The sequence below is a fragment of the Podarcis filfolensis genome, assembly GCF_964270895.1.
Source record: "Podarcis filfolensis genome assembly, chromosome: 10".
NCBI classification, from domain to species: Eukaryota; Metazoa; Chordata; class Lepidosauria; order Squamata; family Lacertidae; genus Podarcis; species Podarcis filfolensis.
Genome location: NC_139612.1, coordinates 52978150 through 53005642, shown reverse-complemented (window position 1 = coordinate 53005642; position 27493 = coordinate 52978150). Strand labels below are relative to the sequence as shown.

At 44.4% G+C, this 27493-nt stretch overlaps 2 protein-coding genes across 4 annotated transcripts in view; one reads left to right on the top strand and one right to left on the bottom strand.

Annotated features, from left to right (window-relative positions):
- The first annotated feature begins 5587 nt into the window (after positions 1-5587).
- Positions 5588-9743, top strand: TMEM213 (transmembrane protein 213). Its single transcript, XM_083574213.1, has 3 exons — positions 5588-5735; positions 7940-7981; positions 9042-9743. The coding sequence occupies exons 1-3, from the start codon at positions 5663-5665 to the stop codon at positions 9209-9211; spliced, it is 285 nt and encodes a 94-aa protein (XP_083430339.1). The 5' UTR covers positions 5588-5662; the 3' UTR covers positions 9212-9743.
- Positions 9744-15921: 6178 nt separating this feature from the next.
- Positions 15922-27493, bottom strand: part of KIAA1549 — a 111294-nt gene continuing 99722 nt past the window's right edge. For 2 of the 3 annotated variants that reach the window (XM_083574184.1, XM_083574185.1), the window contains 3 exons: positions 25000-25145; positions 23465-23619; positions 15922-19218 (listed from right to left, as the gene is read on the bottom strand). In XM_083574184.1, the coding sequence (XP_083430310.1) occupies positions 18964-19218; positions 23465-23619; positions 25000-25145 (556 nt within the window). In that variant the 3' untranslated portion in view covers positions 15922-18963. The remainder of the gene's footprint in view (positions 19219-23464; positions 23620-24999; positions 25146-27493) is intronic. The other variant, XM_083574186.1, reaches the window with a different exon arrangement.

Below are 27493 nucleotides of genomic sequence, written 5' to 3'. Positions count from 1 at the left end.
TCAGGATCCATGCTGCTCCATCTAAACCTCCTGTGTCAGATCTGTGAGATAAGAACTAACAGTGTTGTGTCAGCACAGTGTGTGTGTGTGTGTGTGTGTGTGTGTGTTGCCATTACAAACACAACCATTCCTTCTCAACGTTTGTGTTGGGGTGGTGGCGGCTATCCTGTTCTATAAGCAGATGCAGCAGAACAGAAGGCAAATACCTCTGCTTCTTCAGTCTCTCTGCAATTCTCACCCCGCAGCGGTCCTTCTCCGTCTTTGGGTCCCCAGCTGTTGTCGGACTACAACTCCCATCATTCCTAGCCAGCATAGCCAATGTTCAGGGATGATGCGAGTTGTACTTCCAAAACATCTGCAGACCCAACATTGGGAAAGGCCATTGCAGAATGAAAACAGGAATTGGAGAAGGAGAAGACATCAGCCGGCTGAAGTCCCCCTAGAAGTTTGGGATAGAGAGGTCAGGTCTCCTTTCCTTCTTAGGAGAAGACACTGGGGGAAGTGATTGTTGCCAAATATGTTAGCTCAGTCCCCAGATGTTGTTGGACTACAGCTCCCATCATCCACAGCCAGTTTAGGGATGATGAGAAATGTAGTTCCCTCTGGGGACCTGGGGCTGAAGAACACTGTTAGCTTACACATACGGGAATGAAAGACCTCCATCAAACTGCTGGTGGTCCTCCAGATATTGTCAGATTCCAGCTCTTATCGGTGCCTGCCAGCATAGCCAATGGTCAGGGATAATGGGAGTTGTAGTCTTACAACATTGGGGGGGAGGCGCAACTTCCCCTCCCTGAAACCCTGGGAGCCAATTCCAGTTATTGTAGACAGTACCGAGCCAGATGAACCATTGGTCTCACTCAGTATAAGGCAACTTCCCAGATCTCTTTCCTGAAAGCATCCCCAAACACAGTTCTTTACCAGGGCCATCCCAAGACATTTTGCTACCTGAGGCAAGGGACAAGATGGTGCCTCCTCCATTTCATATCTAAAAAGCCATGTTCCCTGCACTTCCCACCTCTGTCTCTTGGTTAGTGACAGTGACCCACGGTGTTGGGAAGCTGGGAGAGCAATGGAGTCCCACCTGTGCTGCCCCACAGGCTGCAACTGCTGGGAACTGCAGTTTGTCATGCATGCGGACCTCACGAGCCTACAGTTCCCAGTTCAGTGAATGCCAGAGACTGTCGAAGTGGTATACGTACATGTAGATGTGACCTTGTTTGTTCAGCTATATAATGGGTTGTTATTATTTTTATTCTTAAAAAATAGCACATAGGGAGGGGAGCAAAACCTTCTTCCTCTCTCCCGCTCTCTGTTGCCAAAGTCTGCTGCTTTGAGCCATTTTCTCCTGGCTGTTCACTTCTCATATCAGAGTTAGGCTAAGTGGAAACAGATTAAGAACTTAATTCGTTCTGGAGGTCCGTTCTTAACCTGAAACTGCTCTTAATCTGAGGTACCACTTTAGCTAATGGGGCCTCCCGCTGCCGCTGCACTGCCGGAGCACGATTTCTGTTCTCATCCTGAAGCAAAGTTCTTAACCTGAGGTACTATTTCTGGGTTAGCGGAGTCTGTAACCTCAAGCGTCTGTAACCTGAAGCATCTGTAACCCAAGGTACCACTGTGATGCTGTGGAATGTGGCGAGTTAAAGGGAGCTGTGCTCCTCTCCTTCCTCAACCCAAAACGTCAACAGCTCACACCCATTTTATAGCCAAATAACAGATGCAGCGCTTCTTGTTCAGCGCCAGGCCTTGTGACAGCAGGAGAGTGTCCTGAAGAGAAGGCTTTTTTTTAATCTCTTCGGTATGGCTGTTGTTGCCCCAACAAGGTGTGATGTGCTTGTACATAGAGCTCCATCCCAATTTGTTTAGGCTACATCCCTTTAAACTAGGTTAAGGGCAAAAAGGTGGTTGGTATGCCTGAAGTAAGAAGAAGAAAAATCACCCAAGAGGGAGGCAGTCATGCTCCTCCTGAGAATCATGGAAGAAGTTGCCTCATATTGAGTCAGACCATTAATCCATCTAGCTCTGCAACGTGTGTGATCCACACTGTGCTGCAACCCATCTCTTATTCCAGGCAGCGCTTTACAATGGCTGCTAGGAAAGATAAAGGGGAGCACGTTCCAAAAGAGGCTACAGGCTGCAATCTGACCCCTGCACTCTCATGCAGTACCAAACCTCTGAAGGAAGTTTTCAATGTTTAATGTTTTATTGCATTCTTATATCTGCTGGAAGCCACCCGGAGTGGCTGGGGCCACCCTGTCAGATGGGTGGGAAAATAAAATAATAATACGAAGAAGAATGGATTCCAATCCAATTCTGATAATCTGGCAGCAAATCCTTTTCAAACGCTGTGTATCCACCATACATTCCAAACACATTTCTGTCAGGACCTCAGCCTACACTCAAGTAGGACCCTGGTAGAGACACATGCCCAATTGGAATGTTCTCTCCCTCCTGGTCGATCGTTCGGGAGCTTCAAAAGCTTTCTTCAGCCCGAACATCACAGTGACCAATGCCAACCGACACTGGCACACTTAGGGATCCGCAGAGTTTGCGCATCATGCGTAACAGACCTCAGCAACTCAGCATTTTGGCTAATCTACTTTATTTACATATAAACATACACGGAGCACTGCAGCATGGTTCCCTCTCTCTCTAGCATCAGACAGCAAAGAGAAAGAACAAAGGACAATTGTCCCACTTCACGGAACACAGTAAAACAAACATCCTGTCTCTGTCATTTTCCACTCTGTGGAGTCAAAACATATACCATCATGTGATAGACAAAAATCCCATGACTGCAATCATGGAGCAGAAATTCTAACAATTTCAAGGACACATCTCCCCCAAAGATCGTTGGGAACTGTAGTTCACACTCACAAAACTACAGCACTCATAACAAAAGACAGTTCGCAGGATTCCAGAGGAGTGTGCTTTAAATATATTACGATAGGGTTTTTTTTGGGAGGGGGGTTTCCAGTCAAGGTGTGTGCACAGCCATAGAGTCAGAAGCTATGGTGTAAGGGGCTGTGCCTCCCACCCACCCCCTCCATGAAATAATCAATGCATGTATGAGGTTCACCTTCAGTTCTGCAACGTGCTGTTGGGAGCTGGAAATCCTTTCAACATCAGTAAGAGCATCAGAATGCAAAAAGAGCCTGCTGGATCAGGCCAATGGTCCAGCCAGATGGCGGTGGGAAACCAGCAAGAAGGACCTGATTGCTCCAGTTGTGGAGGCAGAGCATAAGCCATCATGGTTAGTAGCCTTTGACAGCTCTCTCCTCCATGTACAAAGAAGAAGGCTAAGTGATTGATCAACGCAAGGAGCAATGACAGGGAACTTTCCTTGTTTGAAGTTGATGCAATCAAATGTCTGGGTCAAGCCATGAGTAGCCAATGTTGCACCCTCCAGTTGGACTGCAACTCCCATCATTCCCAGCCAGCATGGCCAATAGCCAGGAATACTGGGAGTTGCAGTCTACAACATTTAGAGGGCACCCCAATAGCAGCCTGGGTTAAGCAGGGATATATATAGAGAGAGGGGGGGGAATGTTGCAGGGCAGGGGTGAGAAATCAAGACAATCTCATGCATTGATTTTAAGTCCTGCCTTTTAAGATGAGTGTTAATGTTAGTTCATGCTTAATGAGCAGCTGTGGAAAGATGACTGGTGTGTAACATACTCAGAAGAGGAATAAAAGCCGTCCTAATCCAGTTTGAATATCAACAAACAGAAAGGCAGACCCAGCAAGAACGGGCCATCAGAGGCTGGGCGGAGGCTGCCACAACTTCCTTAGAAGTTTAAATAGAAAACAAAACTGACCTGTAACACCAAACACTGAAGGATAATTCTAAATATACAAAAAAAATTCCATACTGATCCATAGACAAATATTGACTCATGTAAGGAAAGACTTGAAATAGCTGGGCTAAAGTCGCAATTACAAAAATGTCAACATTTGCATGAATAATATTTCCTTTTAAGCTATCAAACAGTTTGAACAGAACAGCTGTTCTGTCTACATTGTCTCATCCTGGATTCCTGCTGTGTGTAGCCAGAGGTGGGGAGCAGAATTCCCCACCTATATCTTCACATGTTGCTACCACAACATGTAGTTATGGTCATTTCTTAAAGTGCTTTAGGAACTTAGGAATATAGGAGGGTGCCTTTTGCAATTGATCCATCTTGCTCAGTATTGTCTGCCCCAGCCTTTCTCAACCTTGGAACCACAGATATTGTTGGACTACAACTCCCATCATCCCTAGCTAGCAGGACCAGTGGTCAGGGAAGATGGGAGTTGTAGTCCAACAACTCCTGGAGACCCAGGTGTTGAGAAAGCCTGGTCTACACTGACTGGAAAGGGCTCTATAGGGTTTGAGGCTGGTGTTTCTCCTAGCCCTACCTGGAGATGAACCTGGGACCTTCAAGACATGCAAGGCAGATGTTCTACCACTGAGATATGGCCCTTCCCTAAATTCATGAATTTTAGATAAATTCATGATGGATAAGGCCATAGCAAATAAGTCAATAAACATGATTGTTATATTACCTCCAGTACCAGAGGAAATATCTCTCTGGTTGCTGTGGGCCAATGAGCAGGTCCTGTTTGTGGGATTTGGTTGGCCACAGAAAGAACAGAATGCTAGTTTATCTGGGCCATTGGACTAACCCAGCAAGCAGTGGAAACTGGTGAGAATAAAGGTACAGATCACTGTTGATCTCTTTTGTCAACCATGATTGGACGTTCATTCCAAGATCTGTCCTCTGTAGGGGACTGCCTGCTCTTGGAAGGACCACCTTGCCCCAACTTGGTTTATAGATGAAGTACTTGAAGAATGAAGTGTAGCAGGCCTTGAAGTTGCCCGGCAACATTGGCAGCTGGGCAGCAGACTCAGCAGGCAAACTGCTTGGAGGCTCAGCCTACCCCCCCCCCACCTGCCTCTTATTTAGAGCCAATCAGATGGTGGCTATGACTTCACATCCTCTTAGTTTCTCTACCTTTTGCCCTGCCAGTCCCACTGGTCACCATCCATCCCTGGCACACAAGCCACCTGGGCACCATTTTACTCACAACAGTGAGTTGTCATGTATTTTTAATTAAATCAAAGTAAATAGTTGATATACAGCATTCTAAATTTTCATATTGACCTATAAGTGAGTCTATTGTGCATTTAAATACGGCTGAATTCTCCTTTGCTGTCCTTTTCAGTTATGTATTAGTGGAACTCAAAGCATTGCGAGTTCTCGGTTTTCATCAGGGAGTACAATTTACATGCCGTTTCCCCCCTGTACTAATAAATAATATCCAAATCTTCTTAGGAATAGCATGTGTTCAAATTAGCAGCATCCCAGAGAAGTATAACTGCTGCCAAATGCAAGGAAAGGAGTGTTTTGCTATTTGCTATTAACATCCCTAAAAGCCCCAGGAGTCACAACAGCCTGGGAGGATGGGCTATTTGTTTCTTGTTTGGGTTAAACTCACCTGCCAGTAGGTGAATTCAAGGTGTCTGAGCGGCACAGCAGGAAGTTAATTTTCTCCACCCACCGGTCTGGACAAGGCATTTGACTTTGCACTGAATTGCTACAGTCACCTCTCTCCTTCCTGACAGAGGCTTCAGTTCTGATCAGCACAAGGACTGCGGGCCAGGGGCCAAAATTCAGGGATGGAACCGCTGACCTGGATTGCTGTTGCCATCCTCTTGCTGTCCTCTGCTTGCCAGAATTCGCTTGCGAAAGGTGATTCATCCTTTTCTGATTTGTCACAACTTAGGGCTGTAGTTGGGATATTGTTGCACAGGTGTGTGGGGGTGAAGTTGGCAATCTATGTGGCTGAGTAGTGGAAGAGGGGCTTGTGTTTAGAAATGCATGTGCTGTCTTACTGTCATCCTCAAGAAAAGGAAAAAAAATGTTTTTAAAATACCTTAGGAGATTGATCAATGCAACGAATGCTACTTTGAAAAAAGGTATGGATTTTTTTATTTTAAAAAATATTAAATTGCCACATACAATGAAAAATCAGGCTCGATAAACCACAGGCCAGGGTATCTTGGCTAAAGATATTTCACAAAGGAGAAATGCTTGGAAAGGTTCATTGTGGCACCTAGGGAAGCCATGTACGGCTGTTACAGTGGTACCTTGGGTTACATATGCTTCAGGTTACATACGCTTCAGGTTACAGACTCCGTTAACCCAGAAATAGTGCTTCAGGTTAAGAACTTTGCTTCAGGATGAGAACAGAAATTGCATGGCGGTGGCACGGTGGCAGCAGGAGGCCCCATTAGCTAAAGTGGTGCTTCAGGTTAAGAACAGTTTCAGGTTAAGAACAGACCTCCGGAACGAATTAAGTACTTAACCCGAGGTACCGAGGTATATTAGGGCAAAGTTTTAAAGCTTTGCAATGGGAAGTGCAAAAATGGGAAGATGGTGGCTCAGTGAGGCAGGACGTGCCTTGCACACAGAAGGTTCTATGTTTCCTATCGCTGGAAACTCAGGGTGCTTTTTTTAAAAATAGGGTCAGGTTTCAGGAGATAGGAAAGCCCCCCCCCCCAAAACCACAAAGAGCTGCTGCCAGTCAAGAGCAGACCAGAGGGGGCCCAATGGACACATTTGCAAATGAGAAGCTGTTTGCGGCACCTTGAAGATGGGCACACTTTCCCTGCAACCAGGCACACGCATGCACACTAATTACCCCCCTCAAATCCCGGATATTGGTTCAAAAAGTGTTTTTGCTTCCCCAACCCACCCCAAGCCTAATCTCTTTGGGGAGGGATTTTCCTGAGAGAGCAGTTTGGGAATCCAGAGTTAACCATCCCAGTCCAATTTGAGGAGGATAGAAATGAAAGGCTGCAGAAATCAGGCAGTGCACCTGTGAGCACTGCAGCGGCAACCCATGAAGTAGTTCCATTTCTCTATGTTCATGACTGGGACTAAGGCCACCCTACCTTCGCACTTTCCATGTTAGTAATTTGAGATTACTTAATTTCAAAAATCAATCAATCAATAACTGGTTGGGCAGTTACTTGATCACAACATGCACACTCACAAGACTGTGCACACCCACACCATACATTTAAAGCACACCCAATGCACATTGAAAGTACATGGTTTCTCCCAAAGGATCCTGAGAACTGTAGTTTCCCCTCCCACAGAGCCATACTTCCAGCACTCTTAAGGTAAAGGTAAAGGGACCCCTGACCATTAGGTCCTGTCGTGGCCGACTCTGAGGTTGCGGCACTCATCTCGCTTTACTGGCCGAGGGAGCCGGTGTATAGCTTCCGGGTCATGTGGCCAGCATGACTAAGCCGCTTCTGGCGAACCAGAGCAGTGCAGGGAAACACCTTTTAGCTTCCTGCTGGAGCAGTACCTATTGATCTACTTGCACTTTGATGTGCTTTCGAACTGCTAGGTTGGCAGAAGCAGGGACCGAGCAACGGGAGCTCACCCCGTTGCAGGGATTTGAACCACCGACCTTCTGATTGGCAAGTCCTAGGCTCTGTGGTTTAACCCACAGTGCCACCCACGTGGCACTTTTTCCAGCACTCTTAACAGACCACTTTTGCCAGGAGTCTTTGGGGGAGAGCCATGTGTTTTGAATGTGAGTTGAATGTGCTTTCAGTCACAGAATCACATAATTGTAGAGTTGGAAGGTACCCCAAGGCCCATATATATGGTGCAGAACAGTGTTTAGAAGTGTATGAGGAGGACGACAAAAAGCATGGAGTGTGTATTTTCACTCACCAGGAAGGGAGCTACAGTGAATTCAGAGAGCTCTGGCCTTTTCTTAGGAACAAAAAATAATGAGCACATAATCAAGGAATTCTTTAGGTATGTTGTCTCCGTGTAGGAGATGGAGAAGGCACTTCCTCAGCTTTCCCAAGGTAGGAATCTAAATTTGTTCTCAGGTTTCTCAGTCTAAAACATAGCTTTCTCTTATTTTCTAGCGACCAACGGACACTCTTCCAACTCTTCAGACTTATGTCCTCGTAAGTATCATTACTTCTGTTTCCAGTGTTCAGAATGTGAGCAACCTTGCTTACGGGACCCAAATATAATGCCACGCATGGTGGCAGTACATTCTGAAAAAGCTGTGTGGTGTTAGAAATCGTTGTAAACTGTCTCTCATGCCTTGTTATGCTGCCGTTTCTACAGAGATATACGCTCGGTATTTATTACCCCTGCTATGCAAAAATCTCCAAATGAATCCGAACTTCAATGCCTAAAATCCCTGGTAGAGGACAAGGATCCTGAGATCACATTAAGGGTAGCCAAAATCTGTTTGATTGCCATAAAACTTAGGGAACAAGCTGTGCTGTCATAATAATTAAGGCCTTAAATGATAATTTTAGGATATATGTTAGTGACTAAGTTTTAATTTTATATATATATATATTAACTGTTGCTATATCTGTATTGTCCCTGTTATACCTAATTGCAAATTCAAATGTATCCCTATCATGTTTTATGACTTCCTTGATATTGTATGTGGGCTGGAACTGGTCTGTGACCAAAAAAATAAATTAATTCATTCGTTGTAGGGCTTTTAGTTAAAGTAATCCAGGAGTCAGGGTGTAAGGCTTCCACCACTGGGCCCCCACGGTCAGGCATTCATTGCTGCCTCGGGCTTGCCTCCTCCTGCCCCTTCACTGCTGTGGCTATGTCACCCTCACAAGTTTTGTATGTCTCAGTTCCCAAGAGTCTGGCATCCATTTTACACCAAGCACAGGAGTGGTGGAGCCCTGAGGCAGCTGAAGATCTCAGAATCATAGAGGTGGAAGGGACCCCTAGGGTCACCCAACTCCTTTCGATGCAAGAATAGATAGGAAGACAGAATCCTGGTTGGCTGCTCCCCTGCTTATTTTAAGTTATTCTAAATAAAATGGTTTGGTCGCTATCCTTTGTGTACAGAGTACAATCTGCAGTGAGGTGGCCTCCATATTGATAAGACCTTCAAGGTTCAACCTACCTTTTGTGTTGTACCAGCAGAAAGTCATATATATGTATCACCAAACCAAGACAGGCTCTCTTCTCTTTCTCTGTCATCAGATGTCAGTTTCTGCTCAGAGGCCTCCAGATGTTGTCAGTTTGGAGTGGATGAATATGGTTGGATCGCTGCAGCTGTCGGATGGAGTCTCTGGTTCCTCACCCTTATCCTTCTCTGCATTGATAAACTCATGAAGCTCAGACCTGATGAACCCAAATATTTGGAAGCATAACACTTGGCTAAGCTTACAGCTAGTTATATCTTTCTGTCGTACGGGATGAAACAACGATATGAGGAAAGTAACTTAGCCTGCTCTGCTAAGTACAGAAAACGGACGTTATTCATGGCTTCATAAAAAGGGCCTAAGTTGAGGAACAAAGCATGGCCAAGATATACTTTATCATTTTTATAAAAATCCCTGTAACCCCAAGCCTCTGGAAGAAAACCCCTGTTCCTTCTTGTAGCTGGTCTGTCAAATATGTGTGCACTGGTTTCCTTGCGTCTTCTGTCATAGTTGTGAAAAGAACAATTTACACCCTCTGAAACTGGGATGGAGAATCTGTAAACCTTGAACTAGCCAGCATTTACTTCCGATGACACATGCTGTGACATTTTGAACGGTCAGCGGCTTTCTCTCTTTGTATGAACCCAAGACAGGTAAATGAGGAAATACTTCTTGGTTCTTTTTTAGAAAGCTAAAGGTCCCCCCACCCTAACCCGCTTCTGATGTACAGTAAACACAAGATCAGATGCTTGCACAACAACTTAATTGTTTTTCCATTCTACTTCAGCTCATTTCTCAACTGCCATACAGAAACTGCCACCCTCCTCCCGCCCAAAAAATTATGGTCTATTCACTATTTTTTAAAATCTGCGGCATTCACTGTGATGTTTTAAAGGGCAAGGAAACTTTGTTTTCACATTGTTGGTAATAAGACTACAATATAGGGAAGCAAAATAACCCTTCTGACTCCCATTTTTAAAAACAGAACCATACATTTAAAAGAGAATCACAAATATTTGCCTGATAGCCTCCTTATAACCTGTTGTGTGTTATCTGTCACAGACAAATCATTATGTATAGAGAAATGCCCGTCACTATAGCCTAGTTCTCACTGAGGAGAAAGTCATTAGAGTGTTCAATGTTTCTCTGAATCAAAATCTAACCCACCCTACATAAAGGCTGCTAATAGGCTGAACTACAACTCTAATATCTGAGAACTAGTGTTTCTGTGTGTAAATGTTTCTTTTTGCGGTTTTTTGAATGGAGCAACTAGGTCTTATTTGACATGCTGCATTTTATTTTCTCCTGGAGGTAAAAAGCACACACTTTGCTGCAACAAAAGCCCAGCATAAATCAGGGAATATGTCAAGTGACTTGGCAGTAAATATATATTCAATTTTCAGTGCACAGTACTGTTTTCTAGTTGTGCTCCACCACATAAGTTAGGTTGGGACACAGATTTGCCCAGTACACAGCTGAGAAGTGATAGAGTCTAATTAAAAACAAACACAAAAAACTCACCATTGCAGCAAGGACATATTTGCACACTCTTTTCATCACATGAACGCAGGAGATACCGGTAATTGACATGTGAATGGGCATGTGAGTCTGCCTTACAGCTGGGGGCAGAGTTTAAGCACCCAGGCCTGAAGGAATGAAATCAGGTGTGGGGTTAATTTACATCTCATTACTGAGGTACAAAGAGCTATAGATCAAGACCCAGTTGCACCTGATCAGCTGGAATGTGGCCAAGTTTGAAATTTCAACTAAGAGTGATTGTTTCATGTGTGTGTCCAGGAATAACTATATCAAGGCTTTGCACTCAGTAAAGTTGGTTTGAACTCTATCTACCCATGTAAATCAGGTTTCCGGCCAATGTTTGGGACTGAAATAACCTTGGCTGTCCTGTGTGACAAGCTACACCAGGAACTGGACTGGGGCAGTTTGTCCCTGTTGGTTCTGCTGGACTTCTCTGTGGCTTTTTATAACTTTGATATCCTTTTGGTAGGGGTGAAGCTTGAGGGCCAGTTTTGCTGTGGCTCTGATACACCCTGGAGGAAATTTTCAGAAGGGGCCTTCTGCTTCATACTACTGTATGGCTATTGTCTTATGGTGTCCCTCAGAGTCCTATACAGTGGTACCTCAGGTTACATACGCTTCAGGTTACAGACTCCGCTAACCCTGAAATAGTGCTTCAGATTAAGAACTTTGCTTCAGGATGAGAACAGAAATTGTGCTCTGGCGGCCCGGCGGCAGTGGGAGGCCCCGTTAGTTAAAGTGGTGCTTCAGGTTACATAAACATTAGGAAGAACTTCCTGACAGTAAGAGCTGTTCGACAGTGGAATTTGCTGCCAAGGCGTGTGGTGGAGTCTCCTTCTTTGGAGGTCTTTAAGCAGAGGCTTGACAACCATATGTCAGGAGTGCTCTGATGGTGTTTCCTGCTTGGCAGGGGGTTGGACTCGATGGCCCTTGTGGTCTCTTCCAACTCTATGATTCTATGATTCTAGGTTAAGAACAGTTTCAGGTTAAGTACGGACCTCCAGAATGAATTAAGTACTTAACCCGAGGTACCACTGTAGACTATCTGCTATGCTGCTGTAACCTGAACACCAAACAACTAGGAGAAATCATATGGAAAGATGGAGCTTGATGCCACAAACCTGACCACACTCACCTCAGTCCAGTTGGCCATGGAAGGTTTACTTCAACGTCACAGATCAGTGACAAACTGAATGTGGACAAACTGAAGCTCAATTTGGCAGTGCCCTAAAGTACTACCCTAAGGTGTATGATGCAATAATATGGACAAAACCTATTCTGAGTGGAGATTTGGGTGGTTACTGTAGCAACAGGACCTTGAGAATGGGCTGTGGGAAGTCCTGTCTGGAAAGGGGACACTGGAATTCAGTCCTGTGGGGTGTCATCTTCCCACAACCCATCTCAACCATATTTTAGGGTTAAACATTAGCCATGTGCCTGAATTAATTTGGGGACAAATTTGGGGTCGGTTGTCCCTGGGTTGGGAGTGTGCACAGAACTAATGTAGACTCACTAAACAGAAGATTTTGCTACATATAGAATACATGACCTCTTGTTCCTTTTTCAATAAGGCAAACATACATTATTTTCCTCCAAAGAAAGCTTTGCACGAAGTCTTTAGTTACAATCCCCCCGGCCCCTACACCCACCTCACAAAAGTGAGGTGGAAAGTGGTTAGGATTGCTGCTGCCATCTTCTCAAAGTTCAATCATGCTCATTTCCTTCACTTGCTCCTCTCGCGATATACACAGCCAAAAGCCTTCATCATATTCGTTCCACCTGGAATCTTTTCCACTCTGTAAATCTCTTTCTTGAAATGTGTGTCTCTAAACCAATAATCAGTAAGTTGGGGTGGGGGAAGAGACAAAATTTTATATTCTTCTTCAGTCCCTAATTTATTACAAAAAAGTATTGTCGTGTCATCATTAATTATTTCTAAAAGTGCCCAAAAGGTACATGTCACAAGAATCTCTCTTAGCCTTCCTGTTAACCTCTGTTGCGGGTGAACTCCTCACCTCCACATTTGGATCTGAAAGATGATTCTGTGGGGTTTCCGCTGAACAGTCTGAGCCACTTAATTTAGAACGATCGCCCTTTGGAAGCTCAGCACAGAGATGAAAACTGGCAAACAAAAAGACTTCTTTTGTGCGCAGGCTAAACGCAAAGAGAATACCGGTACATGAGGTTAACTTCCTCAGAAAGGGCGGCAAGTGCTGAGAGCCTGGAAAAAAAGAAAGGCCACGGAAACATTGCAATTCCATTGAAATACTGTGAATAGCTAGGGCCAGTCTTGATGTTGCACAGATGCTGGCAAGTCTTCCAATGCTTCTTTTAAAATGAGGCCACAAATTCAGTGAAAATGAGGCAATGGGAGTTTGGCATGAGTGAAAGGGGGCTACTTAACTCTTCCCACCCCCTGGACTATTTGCCCACTCAATCCCATGCCTAAACTGCTTTCCCACTCCCTAAGAAATGGGGGAGGGAGATTTTAAGTGGGAAATAGGCAGGAGTTAAGTAGCCCCCTCTCATTGCTCCTTAGCTGAGACCTGCGGCCTAGAAGATTTCAATTTTAAAAATGTAGATAAGTTACACCAACCTCCTGAGTGAAGCCTCACTTGGCCCTTACCCTCAGTGAAACAAATGAGTTGGTAACAAAGGGAGTTAAACTTGGAGAGATATGTCGAGGAAAGTTCTTCAACGATTTTGGTGTGCACAAAACATTATGCGAGTAGGGGCTATTTCAACCTTGGGGTATACTCTTTATTTTTTTCCTAGACCAATAATTGATGTTGAAGTCAGTGGTGTGAAACCCACCCACTCTGTGTCCAAAGTACACCACTTTGTTGTGGCAAAGAACTATGGACTTCAAGATGAAACCCAACTAGATGTTTGGATTCCCATTCTATGACTTCCAAATATTATTTCGATCCCCCAAATTTTTGTGCACAGAGCTCACTCACTCACATGTGAACAGCATCGTGGACAGCTCTGCCTACACAGTTAGCAAAGTTCTAGCAAATGCTCTGCTTATTAATAGAAGTGAGAACAAGTGCTCTTTCTGGATAAATACTATAAACGTTGCATTCAGATAGTATACACAACACCACTAAACCAAATGGCCTGATTTTAAAAAAACCCAATTCAAATGCTTCTATTAAGGAACACTGGTGGAATTTGATAGCTATATATATATATATTATACACACACACACACACACACACATAAAATATTTCCCACACCTTCTTTTTCCCTTCTCTCTCCCCACAAATATCAGGAATAGATATTTTGAATAATTTTAAACTATCCTCTACTGAGGATTCTATACCCATTTTAATTTCTTTCAGAGAAGCAAAACTTATATATTTTATTTATACCACAGTCTTGTGTGTGCATAAAAAGTCACATAGGCAGGATTTCGACGTTACTATCTTGAACAGCAACTAAGTGTGTCACGCAAGGTATTTTATCAAACACACAACAGGAAGAAAGAACCCGTAATTAAAGTAAATGTACATTAAGAGTGCTATATACCATCCAACTGGAATGTATGGTGAAATGTTTATTAACTCTACTCCAGACAGCTAAACCAACTTAGAACCAACTGATCACCCACTTTGTGGATGTCAAAGCAAAGTCCTTTCATCCTTGTTATATACTTAGTGTGCATGAGTATCTAGCCTGAGCTGACTTTGTGATGTATATTAAAATACACTATAGGATAATAACATCTCTTTGCTAGCCACTTCCATGCTAACTGATGGGATTCACCTTAGTATATCGTCACAAACTGACTATGGCCACATCTGTATATTCGTCTATGGCTGTACCTATGGCTCTCCCCTCCATCCATTGCATACCAGCTTCAGCACAGAGATCCTGGTTTGCATCATCAGCATATCCCTTTACATAGGAACCAAGGAACTTCGGGCTAAGATTAGTTAACAAACCAAGATAATAAGCTTAATACCAGCAAGGATCTTCATGCCAAGACTGGAACATGACTAGAAGAGAGGAGAGTCCTCAAGATCTACCCACTCTGGAAGAATGGCAGATGAAGTTGATTGACTGTATGGGACTGGCAGGAATGACCAGCAGAATCCGCGACCAGGGAGAAGAGTCGGCAGAAGAAGATTGGAAGAAATTTAAGGACTATTTACAGAAACACTACAAAATTAATGAACTCTGAAAAGATGTTGGATTGAACTTTTGTGGTCTCTAGCTGTTATGATAAAGATAATAGGGATTAAAATTGTTTAAGTAATAAAATTTAAAAAGTTGAGTGGAAAATAAGGTGTTATTTTAAAAAGGAATGTTAAGAGATTAGGATTTGCTGGATTAACAAGTTGAACTAGAAAACAAGAAGGGGAGGTATGAGGAAGTCAAAGAAACATGTTATTGAAAAATTGTTACTGAAATTGACTTGTTTTTAATATTTTTCTTTTCTTTTTCTTTTTGTGTTTGTATAAAAGTGGAAAATCTAATAAATATTTATATAAAAAAAAAAGAGAGGAGAGTCAAGGAAGGAGAGATGGCTACATCTTTCATCCATGCTCTCATTACCATGGGTTATGAAGTTGCGCCTGAGTGTTGCCATTGACTTAAAATTACTTTTTGCATGCTTTTGATAATATTGGATATTAATATGATTGCAGCCTTGGCTTCTTGTGCCTGTTATTCATTCTACACATCTATTTTCAACCTATGATGAATCAGCCCCTCTTAGGCAACAGGATCAGGGCCGTCTTACCTATAGGCGCTAGGGGTGCGAGGCACCCGGGTGCTGGGCTCTCAGGGTTGCCAGGCTGAGAGTCCAGGGCCCGAGAGTCGAGTCCTGGGAAGAGCCTGCCCGTTGGTTGCAGTGCCGCGAGTTCAGGGGCGACCGAGCCAGCGAGACGCTGAGGTGGTTGGCCGGCTCCGCCCTCCTGCGCACCTGGGACTGGGCAACCTTGGGGGGGGGGGGGAGCGCCAGGCAGATCTTTGCACCCCGGCGCCACATATGCTTAAGACAGCCCTGAACAGGATTTTCATCAAAGAGCTCAGCAATCTCAATTTCCCCAGTCTACAGATCGGTATTTGTCACGTGGATCTCATAGCTCGTGTAGAGGGCCCCAATGGTATCCATGGGAAAGGAACCAAATCTACCAGCTAAAGATATGTGAATCAGCTCCTTCTATTCGATTGAACCAAGATGCACTGGCACTCTTACTCAAAACACATTAATGGAGGGTGTGTGTGTCAAGGTATACAGTGTGGAGTGTGTTTTCAAAAATCAACAAAGCAAGGTTAAACACACTGGTGAATCAAGCAAGGGGGTAGACCATTAGTTCATTCATTAATACCTTAAGACAGTAAATGCATTGAAGCCACACCTCCACACAAATAACTGCTTTCGACTGTCTTTGTGCCACTGCTTTAGCTTTAATTTAGTCTAAGTTAAAAAACAAAAACGGAAAAAATACACTCCAACAAATAAAATAATTTAGTTAGAATTTCCACTCGTTATTATTACGCAGGTTACAATTAAGCAATGGCTGTAGGACAGTAAATTACACCTCACAACTAGCAATAAAATTAAAATTCTGTAAAAACTAGTGCCTGGATGGCATGTACCGTCGTTATCAGTAGGAACACGTACAAATGCAGAGGTTGCATCTAATGGTGAAATCTAAGCTTTCGTTATTCTAAAATGGTCCTTTTTTTCATCACAAGGTTAACACTTTATTTGTAGGCTTTATCAAGAACCCAAATGCAGAGGGTGGTTTATGACAAACTAGTGCTGGTGTTGTGATATCATCCTGGTTGGCCTCTCCTGCTCGGCTCATTTCAAACTACAGACTTGCCGCTTTTAAGTCTCATAAGAAACGCGGCACTTCTGAATTCGTGACCTTTTGGCAAATTAACACAAAAGCTTAATCTACCACCCCCTCCTCCCCAGCTTAAACACAAAGGGAGTTTTCACAAGTGATGTTAAGACTGCCTTTCAAGACCAATTTGCATGTTACCATCAGTGGGGGCTGGTGCCCATTTTGGTGGGTAGGGTGGAAGGCTGGGAGGCCACCAGTAGGTGGAGCCAGAGTCAACGACAGGCGGAGCAAAACTAATCCCAGTTTTGTCCCCATCCTCCTCCCTGCTGAGTTCCGCAAGAGCAACACTGACACTATAGAGGATGAAGATAACAGGCAGTGCCACCTTCTGGGCTGGTTGCAAGTAAGAAGGCAAGCAGGGGCTGGCTGAGAGCAGACTGAGGTTGGTGGGGCAGTGCCACATTTGCCCTAACAGATCAACCTCCACTAACATTGCATTTCAAGTGAATACCTAACATGTCTAAAGAATACACTTTAAAAATACAGTGTGTGGGAAATGACTTTTTTAAGGGAAGAAATGAATGAAGTGAATGAAGCATGTCTGGTACCATGTATACCTTACATTTCACTAACCTGAGAACCAAGATCAGCTTTAGCTCCCCATCAATTGTATACCTGGTTGCACACTTGGGCTGGCTCTCGTGTAAAAGCCCTCTGCCTCTTTCCTGCCACATGAATGCTGTCCATTGGCTTACCGTGTCCTAGAAGATGCTCATTTTAAAATTGAGGCACCAGTGAGGAAGTGGATTGATATTCCCATCCAGTGTTTCATAGCTAGTTGGGTCAGCCGTGGACAAATATCATCTTGAACAGACTTGCCTCCACCCTTTCTGAAGATGAAGCAATTAACTAGGCTCACCCCCTGGGAGTATGTTTACTTCTCCTTTTTTAATGGTAATGATCAGTACTATTTTTCTAGAAAAAGAGGAGCTGGAATACACTATGAACACCTCCCTTGTCCTCTTAGAATGGCAATGGTTCCCACCTGAGAGGTGCCGGAACTGAGCTCCAATGAGTTCTGGCTGCAAGTGTGCCCTGGTAATGATGATGAGAATTAGGAGTGGAGAAATGCTTCAATATGAAAGGCTCTTGGTTTTCTGCAGCAGAGGATGGGGCCAAAGGGAAGGTGACCTACTTGAAATAGCATGGAGGCACATTAAATGTACACATTCCATGTTCTCCCCTTGTTGGCATACACCTTTCAGGTTAGAAGCAGAAGAAGAAGAGGAGGAGTTGGAGTTTGGATTTGATATCCCACTTTAACACTTCCCTAAGGAGTCTCAAAGCGGCTAACAATCTCCTTTCCCTTCCTCCCCCACAACAAACACCGAGGTGAGTGGGGCTGAGAGACTTCAGAGAAGTATGACTAGCCCAAGGTCACCCATCAGCTGCATGTGGAGGAGCAGAGACGCGAACCCGTTCACCAGATTACGAGTCCACTGCTCTTGACCAATACACCACACCAGCTCCGACTATAAGGTGGGGAGGAGGCAGAAAAATGGAAGGGCAATGGGCTAGCTAGGGGCTTTCTGATGCTCTTTTCATCACAAAACTGGAGCCAGTTGTGTTTATTTAAAGCATTTGTACATCACCTTTCCCCCACTGCCTGAGGTGTAATTACAGTGTCATTAATGCAGGTGTTGAGATGTCCTCACCATGTAGAATAGTGTTTTCATGTCACTTGTGAAACTGCCTTAAACACCCCCTCCTGTCTCTGCCTATCAATTATGAATACCAAGTAAGTCTTTACTTACTTTCTTTTTTAAGAAAAAGGAGAATTGTTTTTTTTTCTCTCAGCCTGAATGAATATATCCTTGGTTTTTTTGTTAGTTAGGGTTTTGTTTTTGTTTTAAAAAAGGCCATCATTTCAACTTTGCAAACATCAGGATGAAGGGACATTTTGAAGCTTCAGCACCAGAAGAACAACAAGGGAGAGTGCAGAGAACGGCTCCATTTGGAAGCACAGAGCAATATTTAACAACAACTATTATTGTTCCGGTTTGTTAACAGGTGGCTCCAAGTCTTTTATTTGTGGAGTCTTAACAATGGTTTCTTTAAAGTTAATTGCTTGCACAGGATCAACACGGCTTCTTGTGTATTCGAAGTGACACTTATCGGCAGCGCACACGGCCCAGCTTCTTGGGGGTGTTTGAAACCATCAGACTCTTGCAGTCTCTCATGAGAAAACAGCTATAACTCCATCTTGCAAACTTCACTTTCCTTCCTCAAACATGGAGTCTCGTGCATTGCTCTGTTAGGGGATGGCTTTGCCATCTCTTGCAGCGCTTGGCTTCTAGACCAGAACTGTCATCAAAACAGGCCCAACCAAAGATCCCAATCAAAGACACACAAGCCCAATGCTTGCTACATCTTCCCAGGTTTCCCTCACCCTCAAGAACGAATTTCTCTCTTGCGCTGCTGCCAATTCTGCAGCGTTCTTTCTCACCGTGCCCCATTTCTCTTGTATTGTACACACGCATTCCTCTGACAGAAGAACAGGGCTCCTGCTGATTTCCTGTGAGTCTAGCTTCCACGGGAAGCAGATACACTTGGCAGATTTGCAGCGATATGGCAAATCAGCTGTGGAAGTTCTGCACAACGGTCTGTTTCTGAGAGAGGCGGAGGAGCTCCTCTCGGATTGCTTTGATGAGAGAGGCCGATGAGTGACCTGGCTGCAGGTCCTCAGTGGAGCTGGTGTTGTAGCAGAGCCCCAGGCCCTGGTGGTTGCTGTGTGGAAGCTGCACAGGAGGAGCTGAGGGCTGTTGGGCCGAAGTCCTCGGCATCTGGAATACTGGTGAGGAGGAATATTCTTGATGTCCAGGCGTATGTGTCTGGGGAAAGGCACAAAGCATTACTGCGTTTTCTGTCTGGGAAGTGTAGGTGAAAAGATGAGGAGGCAGAAGACCAAACAAACAAAAACCAAGGCAGAGAAGAAAGCAAGTGAGTTTCTCTTGGATCTGAAACGCAAAACTGGAAAAGTCTGAACGCATGCAATTATTTGGGAGAAATGTTGGCGCTCCTGGAGTCTCAGGGCTGCTCTACAAGCAACTGTTAAAACACAGCTTCCAGAGAGGAGCCGTAATAGCCTGTCGCAGTAAAAACAAACAAACCAGAGTCTTGTGGCACTTTTAAGACTAAAACATGTTAGGAAGGATGGTGTAAGTTTTCATGGACTAGAGTCTGCTTCATCAGATGCATATATAAAGTCAGCAGGTATGTATAATGACAGCAAGCTAACTGAGAGAACAAAATTAAAATGAACTGTTGTAGCTCTATGATAAAACGATTATCATCATCACCACTACCATTATTACCTGCTCTTTAACAGGAGGTCCTGATGTCAAAGCCCAGGGTGTGGGTGTGTATCGATAGATAGATAGATACCAAACACTTTTTGAAAAAAGGCCTTCTTCAGTGGTCACTTATGTATGGGTGTGTGCATAAGTGTGCCAGCCTGGCATATGCACAAGTAATAAACGCAAAAATATTTCCAACAACCAATCTAAATTATTTAAAATAAATCAGATGTAGCAACACCCTGCTGGGCTGGATACAATAATATATTTAAGGTCAAATACTTGCCTCGTACATATCAAGACTGATGCTGAAGCAAAGCTCAGTCAGTACAGCATGAGACTCTTAACCTCAAGGTCGTGGGTTCAAGCTGCACTGGGCTGGGCAAAAGACTCAGGCAATGCCGGAGACTGGACTATTGACCCTCATGGTCCTTTTCCAATTCTACAATTCTATACTCTTCAGGATGAAACATGTATCTGCTGTGGCCCGACTGACGAGACAGCAAGGAGTGTTGTGTTTCCCACAGTCAGTACTGATTCACAATGTATGTGCGTGGACGCAGAGGGGAGGCATTAAGAAGTGATCGTCGTATTTACGTTACATGTATGTAGGCTTATTTTACATACTGTCTACATTTTTTGTGCTTTGCTTCTCTCTGACCTCATTGCTCACCCCCCCACCCCACTACAACTGTGTGTTTGTGTGATTTTATACACACACCCCAAATTAGGATTAAAACATTCATAAATCTGATGAAGTGGATTCCAGTCCACAATTGCTTATCCCATAATAACGCTAACCTCCAAGGTGTGCCAAAAGGCACTGGGGTTTGGTGCGGGGCTTGTTTTCAGTGACCTGGAGATTAATGGCCGTGCAGTGGGTCAGAAAGCATCATCTATTTGTATCAGGAATTTAATACCTAGACTGTTTTCACATCTGCTTTGAGACCACAAAAAGGCGACTACGTCAAGGTGCATGCCTGTTATGTATTTTTGCAGCAGGGCTGACAGCATCAATTTATAACACGCCATCTGGCTTGTCTAAAAAGAGCCACGGACTCGAACTGGGGAAGAGGGGAATTAATTTGCTCTGAAAAGCATGAAGGTGAGTAAGATGAAGGGAAGTCATAACAAAAGGACGGTTGTTGGGTTGTAATAAGTAGCCTTACCGAAATACATTTGAATGGGCGATGCATGCACTGATAAAATTAACAATGTTTGCACACCAACCGTGTCCACTTCAGCGTCAGAATACTCCCCTGTGCTCTTGAAAGGAGAGCACACACAAACCCAAACTGTAAGAAGTTGCAAAAACTTGGGCAGTATAGGTAAAATAGGCCGAAGAAAGAAAGAACCAACAAAGGGCTGCAAAGCAACACTAAGCCAACAATATTAGCAATGGCAAGGCATGCAAAAGCAGCAGAAATTCAGCTAATTGCCGTGGCAAACAAGTACAGAGGAGTTTAACCCAGTTAGAACCAGCAGGTGGTAGAGAAAGAGAGAGAGAGAGAGATACTCAATTATGTGTTTCTGAGGACAGCACAAATATATGGATGATTTGGACCTTGGTATCAGAGGCTGTGGGGCTCAAACCAGGCTGCCTATAGCGCTGCCCTGCAAAGGTTCGCAGATGTCACACAGGAAACCAGAATCCTCCTGGGCCACAAAGTCAGGTGATGTCACAAGGCCAATCCAGTGCCCCCACCTGATCTAAAGCTTTCAGATAAATTGGTTTCCCTGAACTGAAGGGAAGCCACCAAGTTATCTTCTTGCACCGCACCAGTCTTGGGCCTGCCCATCGCCTACCTCCTGCCCTCATCCGCCCAGAGCACTTGCCCACCTTTCGGCACCAGCTGGGCAGCTATGGTTTTACATGGTGATAAGGAAACTATATAGGGCACAGGAGAATGCGTGTCCCCAAGGCCTGCTGCACGTTTCCTTGTAGAATGGCCCCGGTGCACCTAAAGCCACCATCGTGTCTGCTGAAATAACAGGTCTCTCACAAGCGTCTTCTCCCAAAATAGGAGTCGTGTCACCTGCAGGGTTAATACAAAACATACTAAAGGGAGAGACGGTGGGACAGATGGCCAAATTTGTCTGGGGTGTTCCAAATCTCTTCCCTTCCCCCTTCGTTGCATTGAGGCAACCATGTAATGTTGCACGAAATGGCAAGATTGTAGGGTCACAGAGCAGAGGAACCTGCCTTATACCAAGTCGGATCATCTGGTCTATCTAGCTCAATATTGCCTACACTGGCTGACAGCAGTTGCCCTGGGTTTTAGATGGAAGCCTTTCCCAGCCCTACCTGGCGATACCGGGGATTGAACCTGGGACCTTCTGCATGCAAAGCAGGTGCTCCACCACTGAGCTATGGCCCTTCCACAAAGACCCCAGTTTCACTATGGTTATTATGGTACACCACTTACTAGAAGTTTGCCTCCATGGCCCAATAATAGGGACCAATTGCCCATCCCTAGTTAACGTCATGTCTGATCAGCAGCAGTGTTGAGAGTTCCAACTTTTCCTTTGGGAAGCCAGGAATGCATTGTGATTTATTCTTTTTCTGAGTCTCTTTAAAAGTTATTTCTCCATTTTGGGGCTCAGATAGGGTGGGTGGCATGGGGACAGCATTATTGCTCGCAATAATGCACTTCAGGCAGTACTGCGTCTTCCTTCAATGAAGGAAGGAGCTGAAGAGACAAGACAAGAGAGAGTTGGGAGAACCCACTAGTGAGCTACGGCTGATTACAAAAAGGAACAAGCAATGTTTTGGGGTCTTCTCCAAGAGGTGAAGGTAGCATGACAAAGACAGCATTAACCCTGTTGTGCAGATTAATCCCACTATTACTCAAGTAGGTTCAAGTGGGCTTTGATCATACTTCAAAACTTTTTTTAACAAAACAAAACAAACCACCCCATGTGACCAACTTTTTTTAGGTTTGTTAATTTCAATGGGTCTGCTCTTGAGAAAAACTTAAGGCCACCCAATGTTCTAGAAGTAGTGTCTTGCCCAACTGGTTTCTAAAACTAAAACATCCCTGTGGAAACACATGGCATTTTGTTTTGCTGTGCTCAAGGCAACTTCAACTCCGTACTCCGTAGCCGATGTTAGGAACTGACAAGGCTCCACTAACATCAGCGAGACAATCTGTGTCTTTGTTGCTGTTGCTGTTGTTAGTGCTCTCTACCTACAGTGGTCTCATGAGACGATTTCAGGTGAGCAGAGCCCACCGAGAGCATGGATCAGGGGTGGGGGACCTGCGGCCATCCAGATGGTACGTAAGAACGTAAGAAGAGCCTGCTGGGTCAGGCCTTTCTCACAGTGGCCAAGCCAATGCCTACGGGAGGCCTGCAAGCTGGACACGGGTTCCACAGCGCTCTCTTCCCACCTGCAATTCCCAGCATTCAAATCTTGCTCGAACGCAACTGGTTTGTTAAACATCCCTGGTGTTGGACTGCAACTCCCATCATTCCTCACCACTGGCCATGCTGACTGGGGCTGATGGGAGCTGGAGTCCGGGCAACATCTGGAGGGCCACAGGCTCTCCATCCTCTGGGCACAGAGGAGAGAAGCCAAGGGTGATAATGAAGAAGACAGAGAAGCAGAGTTTGGGGGCTGGAATGCGAAAGTGACAAAAGCAGCGGGCTGAGGTCAGAGGAGCAGGTAGAGATGTCTTGAGAGGAAGTTCCCCAAGCAGCACAGGATGGGAAAAGGGGGGGAAGAAACAGCTGAACAGAACACTGCTTCGGAAACTATTCAAACATGAAGCACAGTACTCACTGCTTCTCTCCTAGCATATTCATCCTCTCCACGATACAGGGGCCACCCGGGTTCCCCCAGCTGGCCATGCCCTGCTCTGCCTGAGGGGATCTCCACTTGTTGACCTCCGATCCTGCTAGCAATTCCCACCTGAGTGAGGTGCTGTATCTGAGAACCTTAAAAGCAAATATTTGTTTGTTTTCTGTTTGGTCTTTCCATGCAGCAACAGAAGGGTGAAGGGCAAATGAAAACTGGCAGCAGCAGGGGATCAAAACAAGTATATGGGGGGGGGGAGGGAGTGGCGTGTGAGGAAAAGGAAAGTCTGACTTCATTTAATCAAACTAAAGTTTTTTTTCGTTTTCTAAAAAAAAGCTCCCAAAGGAAGGGCAAAGGGCAACAAAAGGACCTATTTGCATGCACGTCCTTCTTCTTTTTTTTTTTTTTTTTTTTGCAAATGGGAAGGTGTTTCTGTGGGGTATAACATTAGGGTTCTATTAGGCATGGTGGAGGTAGACAGGTAAGGAACAGGCCAGGTAATACTTCTGGCCCACTGACCCTATAAATATTGCAAGTATTATTAATGTGTAATTGAAAAGAATGTGTGTGTGTTTTAAGGTTTGCATGCTAGTGATTTGCCCTTAGTGGAAGAGCAGAAATATTTGCTTACTGCAAGACACTTAGCTCTACAGACGTAACACCAGTTTGCCTATAACTCCTGGCTAGTTGTGAAGTTGAGACCAGTATCCTGGAGATGTCCTCAAGCCTGCTTCAAATACTGGAATCAGTTATGAAATGTGTACATTTCCTCTTTAAACGAAACAACCTCCCTTTAGAACACATAGAAACTGTTGTGTTTACAAGTTCCACATAATGTTCATTGCACATTTGCAAGGAGCCGATCTTTGAGCAATGGTACTTTGGAAGTCCCTGCCTATTGAATTTAGGCATGTTTCCTCACTATATCATCTTAGATGCCCACTGAAAGCTACCCAGATGTATAACTTAGTATTTAGAACATAAGATAAGCCTGTTGATCAGGACATTAGCCCATCTAGCTGAGCATCCTGTTCTCAGTGGCCAACCAGACATCTGTGGGAAGCCTGCAAGATGGACATGAGCACTCTGCCCACCTGTGATTCCCAGCAGCTAGTATTCAGAGGCATAATGTCTCTGGCAGTGGAAGTAGAATGCACATATATATGTGCACTGTAACTGTGCTCAGCTAAGAATGCATTATGTTAGGTACCCTACTATTCCTTTTATTAGGAGACCAATGAGCACCGTCTATAAGTAGCTTCAGCCATTCTGTTCCTCCCTAGGTCCATGCATGCAGGATACACATGCTCAGAGTTGAAGGGGACTTCATTGGACTAGATGACTCTTGGGTCACTTCCAACTCTACAATTTTCTTGGTTCTATTATTCTAGCAAGCTCCTTGTTTGCATTCTAGATGCAGCCACATCTGCTCACAATAAAGGCTTGAGTTGTGGAATGGGGCCAGCTGGTTATGAGAGAGTCACTGCAAGTGCGCGATAGCTTAAGGAACATTCAAGTACCTGCGGTGCTTCCAACTGGTCGTGGTCGGGCCACGGATGGCATTTCCTCCGGGTAGATCCCCCTTGTGGAATACTGAACATCAGAAGGCTGCTGGTCTGGGTGCATTAATTCGACTGGGGGAAGGAAACCTGGGCCCAGGTTTTGCCTGTTGGTAGATCAAGAACAAAAGAACAATGCCTGAATGACTGACCTCCGGAGACAGCGGCATCCCGTATTCCAGCCATGCAATGTACCACTGCTTGCTTTACTGTGTGCAGCTCCTTGTCCACTAAGGACTCTGTAAAACACTGTGTGTGCAGCTTCTATAGCTCTGCCCCATGTAAACACAGCACTATGGCTGCTTCACACGCATTACATCCTCTGCTTTAGCCTGAAAGATCTAGCCAGAAGTCCTTTAGGCATAGAAAAGAATGAAAACAACGCACGAAGCTGACAGATACTGTTCCTGGCAACCCTGAGATTACTGTTTTTAATAATTTTTTAATAAAAAATATAGAACTGCTTTTAGCTGTTGGATTTTAAATGTTTTATGATTGCTGTGTCTAAGCTCCTTCGGGGGGAAGGGTGGGATATAAATTTTAAAAAATAAAACAATAATATATAGAGCAAACCTCCATTGTAGTGCCCCTTCTCAACTGAAAACATCCCACAGCCTTTTAAGGACAGAGGAAAGGCAAGAAGTGTGTTGTAGAGCTGCCACAGTTGATGCCAAAGCCTGCACAGGCTGGGAGTGGTCTCTAATAATTATCCGCAAACTTTAAATATATGCTATGGTACGTATTTGTACATTTTGCCTAGCTGCTGAGGAAACCTGCAACCCAATATATTATTGAATAAAACAATGGTGATTATGTGGGAGGCAGGGCTTTCCGTTCACTGCTAGATCGAGTAGGTTCTCAGTTTTCAAATCAAACTCCAGATTTAAACATGCTTGCAAAACATAGTCCCTAATTCAAGTGTTTTTAACATTCCCAGTTAGGGACACCGCTGCTGTACTAAATGTGTAAACTATTACATAAGATTTACAGCTATTGCCTGACAATTGGCTAATTCAACTATTAAAGTCCCTCAAAATCAAATTTTAAGATTGAAAAATGACAGCATTTGGTATTTAGGCAAATGTGATAATTTTTTTCGCAAATTGGGTATTTTAGCTCTTATTCGTCTGTTGTGCTTCTGACAAAGCAAAATTCCATTCATTCATTCCACTGATTTTTCTATTCCATTTTTCATTAATGATGATGGAGATTCCTTCCCTCCTAACATTATTGCTTGTTTTGAATTTGCCTCTTTGAAATTTGACTGAGCCAAGTTCTAGGAGAAACACAACAATTAAGAGCTATGCAATAAACATGTATTTACCTTTTTTCAAATTTCAGAACTTTGATTTCTGCTTGCACAATCAGAAAGTTTAAGTGCAGAATATCAACACTCCCCCCACCCTGGTACCCCGCTCCCAATTTTGCATTGCATTTCAGTTAAGTGTTGTCTAGGTGTTGGAGCTTCTCTGTCTTACCATACTGGAAAGGAGTTACATGAGCAATACATGCAGAACCCAGCTTGGTTCCGGCCCACTGATAATCTTAATTACATTACTGCAGAGAAAAGGACCAATTTGTTTTTCCAGTCACTGTTCCAAGAACTGGTTATTTGAACCACTTGACTGTGACATTGATTAACAGTTTGGTATCACAGCAACTTTTCTTCCTCCACCCCTAAAGTTCACCAACTCCATTAAATTCAATGGGGCTTACTCACAAAAAATGAATGGGGTTCAGATAACCAGACAGCATTCATTAGATAATGACTGAAAGGGCTTGCTCACTTTCTCTTTTCAGTAATGAAGAATAAATCACCATCCAAATTGCCTAATCCAGAAATAGCTGCCAACTCTGAAAGAAGAAAATCTGAGGGCAGTTAAGTGTTTTATCGCAATTGCGGCTGGTGCAGTTTAGGACAAAAGGATGCCACATTGCCGTGTTATGAGCACATTTGATTTGATTTTACTCCTGCATGCTGTCTCAGTGTCATGTGTGAAAAAGAAAGCAGCTTGTGAACGTTTGACACAAACACAAAAGCAAACAATGCAGTATCTCACACGATGATCAGGATGCAATTAGTCCAGGGGTCAGCAAACTTACTGCGCCTCGGGCCGGTGTCCCCAGCGCCATCGCGCAGCAGGCCAGAGGGCGGGGGAGCATGTGCCCATAAGCGTGTGCACACGCTATTTCCGGTGCACTTGGGTTGGAGGAACACTGGAAATAGCTTGTGTGCATGTGCACGGGCCTCCTCCGCCTGGGATGTGCACCGGAAATAATGTTTGCACATGTGCAAATAACGTTTGTGCATGCGCACAAGCTATTTCCGGTGCTCCTCTGACCCAGAAGTGGGCAGCCACACAGAGCAGTGCGGCGGCAGCGGGGGTCACCACGGGCCAGATAAATGAGTCCCTCAGGCCTTATCTGGCCCGCGGGCCTTAGTTTGGGGACCCCT